The following is a 19,832-nucleotide window of genomic DNA, read 5'->3' as shown; positions in this document are numbered from 1 at the left end:
AGATGCAAATGTTTTCCAAAAGCAAACTGAAAAACTTTTAAAGAGGCATAAAAGAGTAGTAATGGAGGACTTTCATTATCATAACATCTATTAGGCAATTTTCTGACTTGCTAACAATTTTATCCTTCAGAAGATGGAGGAAGGCACAAGAGGATCAGCTTCTTCTCACATTAACTCTAGCCTTTGTGTGTGTGTGTGTGGGAAAGTGACATGTAATGCTAGAGTTCCTGATTGCAAGGACAACTGTAATGAACTGCAGTTGAACAAATATCTTAGACCTTTAAAAAGTGTATTTTAACAAGCTCAGAGCAACAGTAAGTGAAATTCCATAACAAGAGAAACTAATAAAATGGAGCTTGTGACAGGTGGGAGTTACTTAAAAGCAAGATGCTAAAAGCACAACCGCAAGCAATACCAGTGAGGAATGTGAGTGCAAAAGACATTAAATAAAGATATGAAATGAAGATGAGGAGAAAACACAGATGATCAAAGAAGAGAACATACAGGTAACATGAAATTACAGAGAATGTGTAATGAACCATAGAGCTCAGTTTAAGCTGAGGATAGCAAAGATAAGGTTAGTACTAACAACAAAAAAGGGCTTCTCTAGATATGTTCAAAATAAAAAGGGATCAGCATGGTAGCTACTCAGTGAAGATGGCAAAATGTGAACAGCTTTTTAAGGCCCGTTTTGGGATCAGTCTTCTCCAGCAGAAGCTATGTATTCCACCAGACAACTCAGAAAAGCAGGACTGAAACTTGGGACTGAAACATGTTTGAGTTTAAATCTCTTGGGCCATATTAATTGTATCTGGGGTGCTAAATGAACCAATTGGTCTGGAAAAATCTTTATGAATTGTCTTTGAGAGATACTGGAGAACAGGTATCTTCAAACTTAAGGGAACATGTGCCATAACAACAGTGAGAGATGGCACATTACCCCTTAATCTTCAAAGATATGCTGAGCATGGAAGTTAGATTTGATGGGCAAAATGGCTATTTCAGGGTACCTTACAAGGTATTAATGTTCTAATGCCAAGCATTCCACAAATATGGAATCCATCACACCAGTTTACAGTATGTTCAGAGAAAAGGTCTTAATTTCCAAAAATCAAAGCCACTTGAAAGGATAATCAAACATTTGTTGATGAATGGTAGCAACAGTGAAAGATGATGTTAACATTTGCTGTAGATGATATAAGACAAATAAATTGATGGTTGGAGATTAGTTATCCATAAACAATGCACCAAGTAAAAATAAAAATAAAGATTTCACTACTTATTTCTATTATAGCAATTGTAAACCTTAGAAGTAGATCAGAACAAAAAAATCAGTGCAAAACAAGTTATTGGGGCAAGTCAACCCCAAACAGAAAATGTATAAAAAATGGATTCTATACTCACAAGGATGGGAGTAATGCTTGCTCGAGTTAACATTTGTTTCACAAGCCTGTATCTGTCATAGAGGGGCTTAACAATATGTCTGTCTTCTCTGGAAACCTGGATGAAAGAAGAAATCAAACACTGAAAACGAACAAAATGGACTTGCCTTGACACTAACACAGAATATCACAAAAATGGCAACACTAAATCATAAGGAAATAAATCAGGGTACAAATTGGGCTTGATAGGAAAAACAGGCATAGAGTGGCCAGATAAAAGCCAGAGGGATAAGAAGCGCAAGGTGACTTATTAGTAAAAATGAAAAGCTAACTGCTCGATCCTTATCTATGAGTGGTCCTTGCAAGACAAAATCTGTTGTGTGGTTGCATTATTAAAAAGTAGTCACCTATCAAGTGCCTATCTAATGCAGTAGTAAGCAACTGGCACTTCCCATCCCCATGAACTTCTTTTGCAGTACCAATTTGTCTCCAAACTGTTCCATCAACATTTGGTAGCAAAAATCCTACTTTTTGACAGCATGCACTCTTGGTTATAACAACATTTCCCAGTCCTGCCCTTGCATGTTAGCTGATGACACTCTAAATAGACAGGACATCTCTCAAGCATTTTAGGCAAAATCATTAATCTTACTAAAGTTAAGTCTTTCCTAAACTGGAGAACTTTCATTCTTCCATAAAAAATAACTAATATAAAAATAGTCAAAGCATATTGCTAATGAATGTTGCTTCTGCTGAAAAGAATTTATTAATTTATACTTACTTCTAACAATTTCTCCAGGAAAGCAAGATAGCCAATCTCCCCTCATTTTATCTATACACTATAATTATCAGAGCTATTAACTGACCAATGTTCCCAAGCAAGCTTCATTATAAGTCTGAATTGCTTTATAGAGGAATGTACAGAAGCCTAAGTAATTCCATTACTAAGTAATACCATCATTTTCTGGGTAGAGATAGATACTTTCAAAAAGAAATTATTTTAAAATTCAGACTTTTAGAAAGAACCAATTAGTATATGTAGGTGTTATTTAGGTGTTGTATAGCTGGTTCAGTCTGGTTGATGTAAATCAGTTATAGGTAGACCTCACTTAATGACTACCCTGTTTAGCAACCATTCGAAGTTACGCCAGCGCAAAAAAAAAAAAAAGTAACTGTACAACCAGTCCTTGCATTTACAACTGTTGCAGCATCCTGCGGTCACGTGATTAACGTTCAGGCATTATGCAACCAGCAGGCATTTACAACCATCGTAGCATTCCACAGTCACATGATCACCATTTGCACGCTTCACAACTGGCTTCCGCCAAGCAGAGTCAATGAAGAAGCCAGCAGTAAAATCGCAACTTGCGGTCACGTGGTATCTCAATTAACAACTGAATGGGAAGTGACACAGTAAGTCTGTCATGGTCACATGATGTTTCACTTAGTGGCTGTGTCGCTTAGTGATGGAGTTGCCAGTCCCAATTGTGGTCACTAAGCAAGGATCACCTATATTAAAATTTAATATGTAGGCCAGGGGATGTGAATGGGGAAAGACAGGCTATGATACATAAACCCCAACAAGGGAGAGCAACATTTCTACTTCCCAATTGACGTTGATGCCTGGGCAAGTCCTTGATATTGAGATCCCTAGAGATACAATAAGAGAAAGGCCTCCCTTCCAACTTGAGGATAGAGCTCTAACTGGAATTCAAATGAAAACAGTAGTATACATTTCTGCCTCTGCAAATGAACACTAACAGGTTTTCTCATGAGCATCAACCAGAACTACGTGAGCAACTGTGGGGAGGGAGAAGGGGAAATTGAGTCCTGTAAGGATCATGCAGAAGAAAAAAATAGTGAGGAACTCTAGGTGCCAAGATATCCTGGGTGGGAGGAACTGGGCACCTCTGTCCTCAAGAATGAAGAGCCTTTAGCCTGCAATCTTTCTTAGATTTCCTCAGGAATACAGTACATTCAATGCCATCTATTAGGGCCCTTTTCTTGAAGAGACTTCAACAGGTCAGAATTATCACTGAAAGTGGTAGTTGCCTATTATTCATTTATTCAACTTATCTGTAACATTTGTGAAGACTCTGAACAGCTACTTTTTATATTACTTTTGATTATATGCTAATATTTATTATTTATTTCACAGTAGTTATAATTGGCCCAAATCTCAAAGGACTCTGGTCAGGTTAAAGTGATAACCAAGTAAATTCTACTTTCAACCTCTTCAAAATTAATTCATGATATCTAATGCCTTATAGCAAAATAAATGTGTCTATATTACTGAGTAAGAGCCAGTTTGGTGTAGTGGTTAGGATACTGGGCTAGAAACTGGGAGACCAGGAGTTCTAGCCCCGCCTTAGGTACGAAGCCAACTCAGTGACCTTGGGCCAGTCATACCCTCTCAGCCTTAGGAAGCAGGTAATGGCAAACCACTTCTGAAATCTTAACACGAAAACTGCAGGGACTAGTTCAGGTAGTCGCTAGGAGTCAACAATGCCTCAAAGACATATCCAGACACACACACAAAAATTGAGTAAGTGGAGTATTTAGACAGATGAATGTTTATTCCGCCTAGGACATTCTGTGAAGCTATACATTCAAATGAGTTCAACAAAAATCCTTAATTGTACAATTTTTCTCTAATTATAAGAAATTTTATTGCTGGTATATGCAGCTTGTAGCCAACCCACCAACCCATTTGCAGTCACCAAAGCCTTCCTGGAATTTTCTATCACTAGAGCTTTGTCTCTTGATCAGGAATTCCAAGAATTTTTTTTTTGTTAAAATAACAAGCCCCATAGCCTGAAAAAGTTTAAAAATTGCTGTCCTAGAGGATCCTCAAAGGAAATGTCAGCTCTTGTGCCAAATCATATATTGACTTGTAGGAACGGGTCCCAGTTTTCAGTCCTCCAGAACAGTGTCCATCAGTGAAAAAAGAAACTGATACTGACAAAGTTACCTTCTGAAAAATATGCCATCTTCTATTAAGGCAAAAATGAATGGGTGAGTTAATGTGCTAGGGTGCTCCAAGAAGCAGCCTTTGCTGCATTATAAGAGCAATTATGCTCAACGAAGGGTACTTTTACCTATCTCCTTTCCAGCATCAAAACAGGCTAGACTATCACTCTTGAGATATTTTAGCACAGTTAATCTTTTTAATTATCTTGCTGGTTTCATGTTAATTTGGGTGACCAGAAAAACTGTGCTAAAAACTGTATATGACATAGTTCTACTTTCTGGTCTATACCTTTATTCCTTCTTTAATCACTATCCTAGCTTGTTTGTATCCTATTTGTCTTAGAAAGACCAACAGCGTATCATACAAACATAATTTCCTCTCCAATGAGCATTTCCAACAGGAACAAATTATAGAGACAATACTAATGGTGCTAATCCAACTGAGCAAAATTTTAATTTCATCCTTAATTCAATTATACTGAGCCAATGCCTTGTTTCAATTTTTATAACACCTGCCTCCAACCAAACCACCACACTTAGCAACTTGTGGTATCTGGAATAATTTCCTCAGAAATTTGGGCTTCTGTGTTTCCAGTTTCCTGGGTTGAACATAGGGCTCTATTTGTACCCCATACAATAGTTGCATACAGGAGCTCAGTAAGTATAGTTTTAAACCAAAAACAAATAAGTGGACCTTTGAGATATTGAGTTTTGCAATATGTAGAAGTATATATGAAGCATCTCTCTTCAAACCAATACAGCAGCCCCATCTTTGCAGATCTTAGATCTTAATTTCAAGTTGTTGTTTTTTTAAATCTATACAATATAGAATGTCAGCAAAATTAAACGCTTATACATCATTCTTTTCTCAAATTAATATTTCTTAAAATACTTCTGGATTATGTTTCTGAGATTACACTTAGAGAAATGAACCTTTCAACATCAATGTTTTAGGAGGCTGCAGGTTTTAAGGACCAAATTTCTGAAAAGAAATCACAGCAAAATTATCTGAATTCTATTGCCAAGCTGTTTGAAGCACTCAATCCTATTTATTCTTTGGTCTCCAACAGAGTAATTCAGTCTACAAGCTATTTGAAGAAACATTTGGGGCAACTGTTCAGTATTTTACATGATGATGTCAACAGTGTTTTAAATAATTCTAGAGAGCCAGAAGGGAGAGTATGAAATATTACCGGACGTCCATGCTGACTTTCATAGTACAGGAGACTTTTTTGGAGTGATGTTTTTTCTTCTGCCAAATGGTCTTTTGTCATTTTCTGTAATGAGAGGAATGCAAGTGTCTTATCCTATATCCATTTTTGTTTTTATACTTGCTTGTGGAACTAAAATAATAAAAATGAAATGGCTGCATTGAATAAGACATTACCATTGAAAATATTTGTAAGAGCTTTTCTTCCCATTTGGACTTCTTAAAGCAGTGTAGGAAAGTTTCCCGACAGGAGAAAAAAAAAGGCAATGCAAAACATTATTTAAAACAATCTGAAATACTAAAATCCATTTAGAGGCTTTAAAAACTCTCTCAAAACAAGCAAGGCCCACTCCCTCTTTGCACTGAAGATGTTGCCCAGTCTGGCAATGAAACGTCTGCAAGAAAACAACAAGGCTCAGAGAGCACCAAGGACTCCACAGTTCAACGCTGAGCTACAAATATTTGCTTCGATTGGTATCTCCCAAAACACTAATATTCTTATTTCATGTCAAAACATCATTAGGGATAGCGCTAGGGATTCCAAAGTCAGGATGCTAGTACAGAAAAGACCCTGAACTATGTACCCATCAGCCTAGCCTTACTTGGTTGGGGAAAGAAAACCAAAAATTACAAGAAAGCTCAAGGAGAAAAGCTCAAGGAGAAAAGGGGCTTTTCAGTTCTTTTCGCTTCAAGCTTCTTCTGACTTTAGAGTTCAAAACAATTTTAAGGTATCTTCAGGACAAATTGAAACCAGTGCAGTCAGTTCATACTCTCTAGACTGCACAACCGATAATTCAGCTACCTCATTTTGTTGTAACTGAACTTCCCCATTTTTAAAAGAGATCTACAAGCTGTATAAAACTGAGTGAAAATTTTCAAAGTAACATTAATTAGTACAGCATATAAAGGTGATCTTACATCACTTTACCACTTTAAAGCCATTGTCAAAATTAGATCAATAATCAATAATTAGCAAAGGCAGCCACTATTAGAATAAACAATCAGAATAAACAATTAATACATGTTTCTGTATAAGCTGAAAAACTTGTCCTTATTACAACAAAGAAGCAAAATCTAGTATATAACTTCTCTTAACACGTGGTATAAGTTCACATGCAGAATTATAGTCTACTGGTGGTTTCCAAGTTATTGAATGTAGTATCAGGCTTATTTCTTACATACAAAGTTATTTTTTACATTGATGCATATTCCCATAACTTAGTCTGCTATTTTCTGAGAAGGAATTATGTGTAATTTTCAGCAAGAAGCATGAAATATCGTAGCAGCTGTTATTGTGTTCAGACTCCATATACTTTGTAGGAATATAAGGTTTAGCAATAGTTAGCACAAAAACAGCTGGCAAGCAATAAAAGTCAATACCTAGAATTTGTTTCATTCTATGGTGAATCATCTTCCAGAGTAGTTGAGCCTGGTGACATTGCCACCAAGTATGAAAAAGTGATCCAACCTGATTACTGTATTTCCAGCAGTTTTTAAAAATTTGAATTGTCTATTACAGCAGCCAAGACTGGGGTAATGTATCAATGCAAAAACAGCAATTTTCTCTGAGTATATTTGCAGTAAATTTGATATTTATCTTTATATTCACATTGCTGCACATAATTTGGCCTGTAAATTCTGCATTTATTTAATCATACAATCTTTGGCCTGTCTATTTTCTATATCGTATTTCAGTAACTACTGATAAATAGGCCTCAGCAGGTGTTCTGCATTACAAACTTTTCAAAGTTGGTCATCCACCTTGTTTTTGTAATTCCCTTGAACTATACTACTTATTTCAAGACAGTGAAACCAATGACATTTCTGACCATTCCAGGGAAAGAGTCTCAAAACAGTTCATATGGGCTTATAGGTTAAGTCTTGAATTCTATACAAATTATCATCTCTCCATTGATCAAATTTTGTGTACATTCACGTTCATAAAAAATAAATATTTAGTATTGAAGCAAGCAGGAATAAATCTGGACTTACTCTTTATTTATTTCATACTGTTAGGACATTATTTTTAATCAAGTAATCCCTGATAGCCTGGACATTTCTGTTTGTATCTGACCAAAGATACTTATGCAAGCCTTCTGAGAGTCCTGCTCCTTGAACAGTAGTAGTACAGTTGTAAGGTGATATAATCCAATCTCTAATCATTCAATATCCTTCTTTCAATTCTTATTTGAAATCATTTGATATTTGATAAACTATTCACTTTTATTCTTGTTATTCTTCCTAACGAGAACAAATTTAACTATTTTCCTTTCAAGGTATCTGCTGCAAATGTTGCTTTTCTTTTTGAGATAATTTTCATGTCACTTGTTCTATGTCTTGTTTTTGTTATATCCTAATATCCTGATACTGAACCCGTATTGTATATGTTTAACTGTTGATTCTAAAGAGTCCTTCAGATGAGTAATTATGAGTACATCTCTAATTTTAGTTATATAATTTTAGTTTATGTTCTTGATTTGCCACTTTGATTCCTGAAATTTTATTCTCTTGCTATATCTAAGTTTTTTTAAGAGTAACTTATATCAGAGCAGGTTATTCTGAAACATTAAAAAATAAAGCATGGATCACTGTAGCCAAGTCAACTGTCATCAGCTAAAACTGGACAAAGGTTAGCAATGCAAAATTGCAAAAAATTTTGAAGCCATTTATTGGGGGAGTCTTTAACAAACAATGTTGAAAAATTTGAAAAATATGAAACGTTTTTATAGATATAAGTCACTTAGTGTGCTCAAAAATGTATGTTTGATTTATAAAACTGAAAAGTTTATTTTATTCAGGCAATAATTGTAAATCCATTGACTGAATTCTCTTAGAATGCTGTTAATTTTTACCTGCATTTCATGTACCTTCTCTACAAAAATTTCTGACTTTTGATCTTTAACTGTAAAGAGTTTTACATAAACTCTTTTTCAGTTTTTAGAAATCCTTTAGAAATATCTAAACATTTTTCTTAACCATTTTATATATCATTTAAAAAGAAAATATTAAGAAGTGTTTAATTAGTTCATTATCTATTCCTGGTCACCAGCAGTTGATTGGTGTTCTAGATGCAATGCTAGATACAGATTAAATTGCATAAAACTTGCATGTTGGCTTATCAGCTGACAATGCATCTGGTCTGGATTGACTTTCAGTTTATTTGACACAGTCCTTTACTGGGCAGGCAACACTAAAGGATCATCTTTTTGCTGTTCCTGCTGCTACGAAGTTCCAAAGTGTGTGTGTGTGGGGGGTGGAACTGGATTTGCCCTGATTGTTTCTCCACCTTTACTCTACTTATGTATCTAAGCCCTTAATGCCACCACTATCCAAGAAGTCATTATACAAATAAAAAATGTGCCTGATTGTGCCACCTATCCAGGCCATCTTTCCAAATCACAGACTAAAGGTTTAAAGTAATCCAGACCATTCAAGAATCCTTTTCTATTCCTGTCTTTAAGGATAGTCCAGTTCAATAATCTATTCTTGCAGAGGTTTTGAACAAATCTATCTAATTATATAATTAATCTTGCTAGCCATCTTTGTTAGCCAGACACAGATCAAGGCTATGAGATCTGCATATTGTCCCTAAAATGTCAGAGCATTCTATTCCAGGGAACTGCTTTTTCTGCATGAGGCTTCCTCCTTCATATCACTATCAGGTTAGTATTTGTCTCCAACATTAAAGAAAACAAAATTCCTTTTTGTGCAGAGCCCTATACATGCATAAGAAAGTATGCATACTTCTACCTATCAAATTAATATGTCATGGGTCAGTACTATAAGCCACTTACTGAATGATGTATTAGGAAATTCAAAGGGATAATGAACTTGACAGCTGAATCTGCATTTTCTTTTCTGGTGCAGCAGCACAGACAATACTTACCTTTATATCTTCTGGCAAGCATCTTTCAATTCGTTTTTCTTTCAATTTTTTTAAAATTAGTTCAACAGTGACTTCTTTTGTAGGTTTCTTCTCTTTCTGAGCAACCCGCAGATCATCTTCATTGTCTTCATCTTCATGGTCGAGAGACGAACCAAAGCTCTTTGGAAGAGTGTTACTTCGTGGACGTGCCTGAGGTATCAATTCATCTGAGCTTTTGTGCTTTGCATCTATATTGAATTTAAAAAATATGAAACCCAAGCTCAGTCAGTTTGTAACTGTTACTTCTAAACTGCCTAATAAAAACAGAAATAGGGATTTTTATTCAGACATTACATTGTTTTAGAAAGTAGAATGAAATAATAAAATGTTTACCCAATGAAAACTATCAGTAGTTAATAAGCATAAGCTGCAGAGGTGTTTTAAAAGATTTGTGTGAACAACTTACCTTTTATTTGCTTTTTTAATTTGGTAAGCTCTGTCATCCATTTTAAAACCTTTGGATTTGCTGCAATATCAGAATATGAAGGCTGCAAGGGGAAGAGTAAAATACTAGTACATTCTAAGAATATACAGCACTCTGACATAGGTTCTATAAAGTAGGTTTGTTTATTTAATATATTTATATATTATCTATCTATCCATCCATCCATCCACCCATCCCCAGAGTTACTTTTATGGTAAGATGGGCATTATATAATCAAATTGTATAAATTTGATGATAAATAAATATTAGGAAAAAAACTCATTCAGCAATAGAGACAAAAACTGTCACTTTACTTTTCATTCAGTTTTTCTAGCCACATCTCAGGAAGGAGTTTCCATAGTTTTGAGCACTCTAAAAATGATTTTATGGAACATATAAGAGTAATTATGCATGTATTTGTAGAAGGCATAAAACACCTGCTTTTTGCCTAATATTTATTTTTTAGTTTTATGCCTTTTATAATTTTAAAGTTTTTAGTAATGTTAAAATTAATGCTTGTTTGTATGTTTTTAGCTTTGTTGTATGCCACACCCAGAGTCACTTGTTTGTAAGATGTACAGCCATATAATTAATAATAATAATAATAATAATAATAATAATGAATCAAGTTGAGCATGGGCTTAACTGTTAAAAGCAAACCTTACAGTATAAGTTCTTTGGAAAGATCAAGATATATTTCAGAAAGGTGGTAAGCAGGAATGGATACATAGCTACATCTTGGGTGAGAGTTTTAAGGAAAAGAAAACAAGAATGAAATAGTGAAATGTAGTGAAGAGCTTATGCCCTACTAGTTTATACAACCCACCCAGTGAGCTTGAGCCCATCATTCTATTAGGCTAATTTGTCTCACAGGGTAGTTTTTAGGATATTAAGAAATAATTAATGTGTGCTACTCCTTGGAAAGACAAGACACACAAACAGAATTTTGAAGGTCTTTCCCCATACCTAGAGTTACCAGCCAAATCCTCAAGTATAGCTTCCTTTCCTTTCCTCTTTGATTTATTTAGCAGAAACTGAAAGATTCTAGTGCTCTTGATAACAGGTATGTTTTGTGTGTATATTATTTTACAGTATAAGATAATTTACATATAGACCTGTTATCTGAAAAGCAATTGTATCTGAATTTATCATCATCCCAAATCAATCAACTGCCAAATGAAAGCCTCTTCATTGAAGATTATGGACGGTAATCTACCATGTTGGTCCAGTGCAGGTTGGTAGACAGATGATTTTGAACTTTCCAATCTAAGTATGAGAGAGAATGACTGTCCCAAAGTCACCCAGCCAGCTTCAATGTCTAAGTGAGGACTAGAAACTGGGTCACCCTCTCCTAGTCCAGCACCTTAACACAGCACTGGGTCTCCAAGTAATAAATATTCCCAAACAAATAAGCAGCTTCATTTCCATCATACAGCTTCCTGAGAGAAATCTAAATTTGCTATTTTCCTTTTCATTCAACATTGTTAATTTTTTTTCAACTGACATTTGTAATTCTGCCTTTGTGCTAAGAAAAAAATTAGCAAGCAACAGAAACTATAAACACAGCAAGGCACAGAATTCTGTGAAGGAAAACAGAAAAACAATTTATACTACCTTCTGATCAATGAGCTAATCTCTCAATATGTATATATTAACCCTTATGTAACAATTGAGAAAAGAAAATTAAGTACAAAAACCAGAGGAAAAAATGGACTGATGAAAGAAGTATAAATGCCAAGGCCTGCAGGCTCATTTTTGTAAGTAAGAGCAAATAAATATTATTTTAAACAGCAGTGTAAAATAATAAAATAATTTACCTTGAAGTTTTTGTCTTTCTCAAATTGCTCCTCAAACTGTCTTATTTTTTTCTGCAACTTTTTGACTAGCTGATATGGAGTCTTTTCCTCCCTTCTATCATCTTTCGAACTACTAAATGCTGCTCTTCGTGTTCTGAATTTAAAAGAAGAGGTAATATTGTAGGTATTATATATACATATATCCCCCCACACATATACACATATTCAGAAATGAAAAAAGAGCGAACAGGTATACATTTATGTTTCCATCACAAAATCCATGGAACAAAGAGAACAAAATTAATTTTTTGCTTATGGTCATCAATATTTACTATAAATTACTATTTTGCTGAAAAGAGAACATGGCAAGTAAAAAAGCTCTTAATCAAGAACCTGAGTCAATGACTAGGGCAACCCCTTTTTTTGCTCAAGACTTTTTCCAAAAGCTGTAAACCATGACATCTAAGAACAATTAAATTACTGCCGGGCCATCTCTATGAAGAAAAATATAACTTTTCCACACAAATTGCTAAAAAGCATCCAGTGCATAGAAGTATAGACAGAAAATGTACACTTTGCCTCAATTCCTATTTCAGTCCATTAACAGAAAAGCAGAACAGAATGCAGAAATAAATGGATTAAAATATTTTAGCATTCTACAAGTGTTTGGATCTCAATCTTACAATCACTGATCAATGGGCATGTTGGCTGGGATTTATGAGCAGTCCAAAACAGGTCACATATTCCCTGAAAGTTTAAAGCTATTTTTTTCTGTCAATATACAGTATATCACCCTTTATTAACTTACTTCAACTGAAGGTTATCAATTTAGTTCATAGTTAGCATTTCTTAAAATTTTGGTACAATATTTGATATGTTTTTCTATTCATTTTGGTTTGAAAGCATTAAAGCATTAGGAATCTACTCATTCTTTGAAAAGAACATTCCTGGCACTCCTTCACCGCTTTCCCATGTCTTTTCTTCCCTGTCAAAGGATAGTGATTTTAAACAGACAGCTTCCCCATTTTAAGGAGCATTTAGGAAGTCCACTTTAGGGCCAGTCCTTACTAAATCTATAATTTGGAGTGTAATGATTTTATGAAAGTCTTGCCATGCTATTTTTGTTTCTCCAATCAATTAATCAATAACTAAAAAATCATATTTAATTCTAAAATCAGCAAATACCCAAAGCCTGAGTTTTCTATACACTGTTCATTTAGAATCTACAATCTAACGTAATTCTACAAGTCATGTTGACAACACGTAATAGTCATCACTATATCTGTGATTAAGAATAAGTGGTCAAGAGGTCATATTTACTGAATGACAGTTAATAGAGAAGCTCTCTAAATTAATGAAGTATTAAAATGACAAATATGATTCAGCATGAAAATAAAAAGATATGCATTGGATAAAACAACTTAATTTCACATCTGTGCTAAGTGAATCTAAGCTGGCAGTGACTATTTAGGAAAGAGATACTGGAGGTAGCACATTAACAATGTTAACCCAGTATGAAACCATGACACAGGTAAACTTTATATTGGGAATATGTGAAAAGTAACTGAAAATTAAACTCCCAATATTATATTAACTTCTTCAATCAAATACATAACATCTCAACTTGGAATCAACTTTTCTCTAGAAGACCCAGCCTCTATTCTCTAGAATACCCAGCCTCATCCAATGAACTCCAATTACTTTCATCTGCACTAACTATATTCTCTTGTATACATATTTATACAGCATGAAGCTATGCAGATATATTATGCATGTCCTAAGCATTCAGTGTTAATTTTTACAAGATCAAGTACAGATTTTGACCTTAGCTTGCACTTCCATAGAAATAATAGAGGAAGACCACAGAATATTTCTTCTTGCATTACCATATCTCACATAGCTATGATTAATATGATTTTTTTTTCTGTTGTCTCAGAAACAGAATTTCATGCCCATTACTACAGCTATGTCTACAGCAGAAGAGAGAGTATCCAATATCCTATCCTAGGTAAACTAATTATCCCTTTCTTATAACTGAATTTAACTTTTTTTACCCAAAGAGAGACTGTCAATTGTCTACCTCTACAGGATCACAGAGCTGGCAGTAGGTATATAAGCCACTGAGTCTGACCAACTGCTTTCTATAGAAATCCAAACTAAAATATCTACCAGCAATGGCTATCGAGACTCCACTCAAATACAATAAATGAAGGGAAACCTATACCTCTCTGTAGAATGTTACTGTAGAATGTTACTATTAAAAATGTTTCTTAATCCATTGTTCTGCAACCTGGCCTCTGGAATCATAGATACAGATCTTGGCCTCTTCTGTGTGATATTCCTTCAAGTATGAAAACTACAACTTTATCTTCCTTTAGTATTCTGAAAGCTAAATATTCCCAATTATTTCAATTTCTCTTCATATGGTATTAGTTCTAGTCCCCTAATCATGCTAGTGATCCTTCTCTAAACCTGTTCCAGTTTGTCTGAATAGTTGTGAAAGGGAGGTGCCACAAACTGAACACATTACACAAGATAGGCTGTGACCAGCAGAAAATAAAATAGTATATTACTTTTTGTAATCTGGACATTTCTGTTGATGTAACCTAAAACTGTACTACCCCTCTTCTACAACCACACCATTCTGCTAACTCATATTTAGTTTCAATCAACTACTACTCCAAATCATCATATGTCTGAAGAAGATAAAGCAATCATCTTCCTGCTCAGTATTTTCAGTTTGCCTCCCAAAAGAATTCTCAAAATGAAGGTATATTTTTTATTACATTACTACTTAACTGTGGGTTATATAACTGCACAGACAGCCAAACAAGAACACACCAGATATAAATAAGGAGTATGTATATATGATTTCTGTGCAGAGAAATGAACAATTAGTCAGCCAAAATCTCCAGGTGACAATGCTGAATACCTCAAGTGAAGGCTGTTACAAATGGTTTTACCAAAGGCCATAGCCAACCCTTCTCTGACACCCAACGCACAAAGCATAATTTAAGGGTTGTAAAACAAGCAAGTATGCCAGAATTCAGAGACAGGAGGCCTCCCGAAAAATGTGAAAAAGACAGGTATGCCTCTTTTGGAACTGAGCATCATGACCACACTACAAGTGGCAACATGTGGTCTGCTTTAGCTGACCTCAGAAATTTCCATACTGTAACTATGAAAACTACATGAGGTTCTCCATGAAGTCATAAGCTTGATTTGAATCTTTATTTTTTATCTTGACCAGATATTAAATAGAGATTGTTTTATTAATTCATGGTATATCTCAAACTGGTAAAAATCCAGTGGAACAGCACAAAATGACCTGCTAATCCCTTTTAGAGTAGTAATAGCAAAGAATAATGTTGACATTCTTGGGAAATTAAGCCAACTTGTGAAAGAATCTTTTAAATGCAATTGTTGAAATCTAAGGAAGGAAATACCAAGAGTTAAGATAATCACCCCAATAAAGAGTTAATAAGAAGGGTCAGAATAGTTCAGTCACTTCCAAAATTAAAGGGAAGCCACACTGGAGAAAAAAAGGTCACAGACTAAAACCTGTCCACACCAAAAGTTTTAATACATTTTGAGTTCTCAGGGTGGATAATAAGAATGACACAAAAGGTGCAAGATGAGTCAGTTTTTCCATATATATACTACACAGTTCTTGTTCTGATCCACTATAAGATCTGCAACCAATGGTTTATGTATATTTTAAAAGGTTTTTTTTTCAGACTTTAATTGTGGAACTATAACCAAATTTATTGTTGCAGCAAACGAGGCAACAATTAACATCAAACACAACCCGACAATCTTTTCTTTTCTTTTTTCTTTTGTAACTGCCTGATTTTATTTGGCTGTTTGTATAGCTTATCTCTGATTGTAGATAAGAGAATCTGAATTTGAATTATGTATTAAAAACTTTTTTTAATGTTATATCAAAATCAGACAACACGTATTGTTTCAGTATGTATATTTGACATATATTAACTGTGTAAAATATACAATATTAGCTCCATGTCCCAATAGCAACAGAGTACTTGAATGAAAATATTTTATTAAGGAAGGGACAATGTATTTTTTTGTGTTTGAGTATGTTTTTCTGAGTTTCACTGTGTTTTTTTTTTCTGGGACATAAGTGCGTGGAGGAGTTTGAAGCTTTGACTGAACTCACTTTCTACATAAACTCTGTTCCTTCATTTAGATAAAACATATAACAGCTTTACTAATACTTTAATATATGTAATTTTTAAAACCTCATAACTGTGGTTTTTTTTCAAGGTAATGAAATGAATACAATATGTAGCCAGAACTGAATTATAAAGAAGTCTCCATTAACATACCACAACTTTTGTCTTTCATAGGTAAGGAGAGTATGCCACGGAATCTCCCTTCCTTAAACCTGCACTGCTATAATTTACATTTTTTTTTTAACTCTAAAGGAAAATGCATGCATAATTAAAATCAGATTTATTGTAACATAAGAATAAACAAGAATACAAGAGAATTAAAATTCACATCAGATTTGAATATTTCCTTAAAATATATGCCTAAAAGCAACAACAGGTTGAGTTTTGATTCCACACACAACTTGCAACTGAAGAAAGATAAATCTACTCCAAACTTCAGCTAATAATAAAAACTAATCTCCTGAAAATGCAAATTCTCTTCAAGCAAACCATGTTTTCCTTTCATTTTACAAATTTTACATATATTTTTACTTTATTCAGAAGCTTTCCAGAAAGACAACACAGAACCAAAAAGGCTATAGAAGACAATTACATAATGCTGATACTCATGATTTTGGAGTTATAGATGAATGAAAAAGTCTGTATCCTAACACAAGACAGGAACAATTTATCTCATGTATCTGTGAATGACATTAACTACTTACCTAACAAAAGAAAGCGCTTTAGATGAAGAATCTATTTTTTCTGGATCATGCAGGAAACGTTGGCTTTGCCCAAAATCCAAACTCCGGTGTGCCAATATGGGATGACTATCTTCTTCCAGAGGATGATTCATCCTTCCAGCTTGTGGAGAAAGCTGAGCTTCTCCAGATTCACTATCTTCCTGCCAAGATTTAAAAGCAGGAAATGGCTCTAGAAGGAAATAAAAAAACAAATGGCACTGGGATATTAGAAGACTGCAGGAAAAAAAATTGTAAATTCACCACGTGAATAAAATGAATAATGAAATGCACTGGAAAGCTACATGTCAAAGCAAACAAAAGAAAATAGCCCAATACACTTAAGACATATACAACAATCTTCCAATAGTGTATGCCACTTAACGTATTTTATTAGATAATCACCATGCATTAAATTATAAAACTATACCGTACTGTACACTAGATAAGTACCATGTGCATTTTGATTATGTGCTTTAAACCATATGAACAGGTACTTTTTGTGGAAAACAACAGAAAGCACACTGAAATCCTTCAAGTGCAACATTGTGCATCAATACATTTACATAAAGATTTTAGATAATAAAGTGTGACCTGCAGTGTTACACTATAATACAAAAGACCTGACCTCCCCCATGTATTGATACTGAAGAATAATTCTATTGAAGGAGCATTAATTCTTTTTGAAGAAAGTAAATGAATAATATTTAACATTGTATATTAAAGGTACAAGTAACATGTTAAAATGTTTGCTTGTGAAATAATTTGTGGCTGTTCTAAGGAATCTGAAAGATTAAAATAATCCAAGAAAGGAAAACCTTGTTGATGTCCCTTGTATAAAATGTGTGTGTGTGTGTCTGTGTGTGTGTACACACACAGACACACACAGCTCCTCAATCTCTTTATTTACAATCAGAGAAATAGGGTAATATAAATACTGTATTTTATTTTCCAGTGCAAATCTTATATTTAAAAGATCGTCTTAAGCAATACAGTGACAACACAATAAAATGTTGATTGACCCACTTATACCTGCTTCCCACCAAACACCAAAATATATTTTAAAGAATCCCTTGTTCAAAATAAAAGTTATTGGATTACAAAAAAGCAAACCAGACATGATGTCATGGTGTGAACTTATAAAGCTGCTTTATACAGAAAACGCTTCACTGGTCCAACTAGCAGAGTACTGTCTTCTCTGGCTGATAGTGGCTTTCCCAGGTTATCAGGCAGTCTTTCCTAGTTCTGCTGGCTAAAATCATTTAACTGAACATGCCAGCATGTCAATCTGGAACTTTTATATGCATAGCGTTGCACCAATCATAAGCCATGACCCTTCAGAAGGCAGCAGGTAAAAGGGGTAATTTGAAAGCAACCATAAACCATGAAAGAGGCAGTAACTGAATGTATGGCGAACCATACTTACCCTCCCCTTCTCTCTGTAGATGCATTGTTTTGAAATCAATGAGGGGAAAAGTGATAGGGCATGGCGCTAATAAATGAAAAAAAAATGGCAAAAAATACTGAAGTGAACACATCGCACAGTTAGAACAAACAATAAATAACACGTAGGAAGTACAGCACCACAAAGAAAGCCTTCCAATTGACACTGGGCCAGGTCTGAGCACTCAATTCTCAACTGAATGGAGAAGTTAAAAGGTGCCCAACACCATTCAAGATTAAGCCCTTTATTAATTAAAAGCCTTTCCAGAAGTGTTGGATCAGTGGTGACAAACAAAAAGCCACATGCTTTTCCATGTTTAACAAAACACATTTCAAACAAAAATAAATTTACACACAGGACAGATTTTGCTCACACGTGTTTAAAAATAACAATCCAAAATGCAGAGAAAATTCATAGTTCTGATTATTTAAGTGTCCAACATATGCATTTGTCTGAATTAACAAGATATACATTTAAAAAATAAGCAAATTGCTGATAACACAACCGAACAGGTCTGCAAATCACTAAACTAGACATGAATCTCATGTGCTTAACAGGAAATTCAATTAGTCTAACAATAAAGTTTAAACTTTAATTCAAACTGATTTGAAAAAGAGAACAGAGAATGAACAACCTAGCTCAGGATCCAAAGAGCTTTGCACAATCTTCTAAGAATACAAAGGCACGTTCAGCTTCGCCCAATAGTAGCCCCTAATCCTCCCCTTGAAGTAATCCCTAAAGTCTGAGGATATTCTTGAGGTGTATTCAATTAAACACCAGAAGGGAAACATTTGGAATTGTTGATGCATTGCATTTCTTTGGATCCTGTTCCCGGAATATATCAGCAAGCAAAGCAAGAAGCTATTGTCTATAGAAAGAGACACTTTAAGTAGCTATATGATCAAAATACACGTTTTATCCTTAGATTCAGAGTAAAGTTAGAACAAACATTACCATCCATTTGGAAATTAATTCCAAATAAACCATAACTGATTGGTTCAGTTTGCAAGATAAGCAGAAACCACAATTTTGCAGTTTTTACTGTAAGGGTAGACTATGGTTAGCTAGGAATACTCCAATACTTTTAGCATATGAAGCAAGAAGAATCACTGGCACCTTCCAGGTTTATTCTCATGAGAAACTATACTTTAACAGCTTAGACAGTGCTTCCCAAACGTTTTCCTTCATTACCCAAAACCACTTATTAGAAAGTCCTTTTTACCCAATGTAGGTAAAACACTTTAAGTCAATTTAAATGTCCCTGTTGTGACTGGGTAGTAGGTTTGTGTGTCATTACCCAAAGAAAAACCACTTGTACCCAATTTGGGTACTCAAGTTTGGGAAGCACTGGCTTAACATGATGCAACAGTGTATACCAGTTAAGAGAATATACTTGTTCAAATAGAGATAACTAAAATATAAGCAGCAAACATGACATTTTATTCTTCAAAAGTAATGGAAAACAAATTATATTAATATTTTACATGTTCCTAATGTACATTTACTCCTGTCAGGAATCTCTTTGTTTTTGCTATTATACAACAGAAAAATAACTTGAATGCCTCAGCCAATGGCTGGGGGAGAATTTCATTTTCTTCTCATTTTGATGAAACCTGTCCAGCTGACATCACATACATCCCCCTAAGATTAATCCACGATTGTAAAAACCTTTGTATTGTTTGATTACCTACAGATTGCAGGGGGTCTAGTGGCTACTTTCTTCAAGCTATCTGAATAGGTAGAAAAATAATGGTGCCACCTTTTGAAAG

General features: G+C 34.5%; 1 protein-coding gene across 2 annotated transcripts in view; it reads right to left on the bottom strand.

Moving 5' to 3' along the window:
* Window positions 1-19,832, bottom strand: part of FAM13B (family with sequence similarity 13 member B) — a 74,935-nt gene that overhangs the window by 11,262 nt on the left and 43,841 nt on the right. The window contains exons 14-20 of one of the 2 annotated variants that reach the window (XM_063292265.1): window positions 18,046-18,111; window positions 16,605-16,812; window positions 11,729-11,861; window positions 9,894-9,975; window positions 9,449-9,675; window positions 5,546-5,629; window positions 1,405-1,500 (exon numbers count right to left, since the gene is read on the bottom strand). In XM_063292265.1, coding sequence (XP_063148335.1) covers window positions 1,405-1,500; window positions 5,546-5,629; window positions 9,449-9,675; window positions 9,894-9,975; window positions 11,729-11,861; window positions 16,605-16,812; window positions 18,046-18,111 — 896 coding nt within the window. The remainder of the gene's footprint in view (window positions 1-1,404; window positions 1,501-5,545; window positions 5,630-9,448; window positions 9,676-9,893; window positions 9,976-11,728; window positions 11,862-16,604; window positions 16,813-18,045; window positions 18,112-19,832) is intronic. The other variant, XM_063292266.1, reaches the window with a different exon arrangement.

This window comes from Candoia aspera, chromosome 2 (genome assembly GCF_035149785.1).
Source record: "Candoia aspera isolate rCanAsp1 chromosome 2, rCanAsp1.hap2, whole genome shotgun sequence".
NCBI classification, from domain to species: Eukaryota; Metazoa; Chordata; class Lepidosauria; order Squamata; family Boidae; genus Candoia; species Candoia aspera.
Note: the sequence above shows the minus strand (reverse complement) of the source record. Positions and strands in the feature narration are given on the sequence as shown.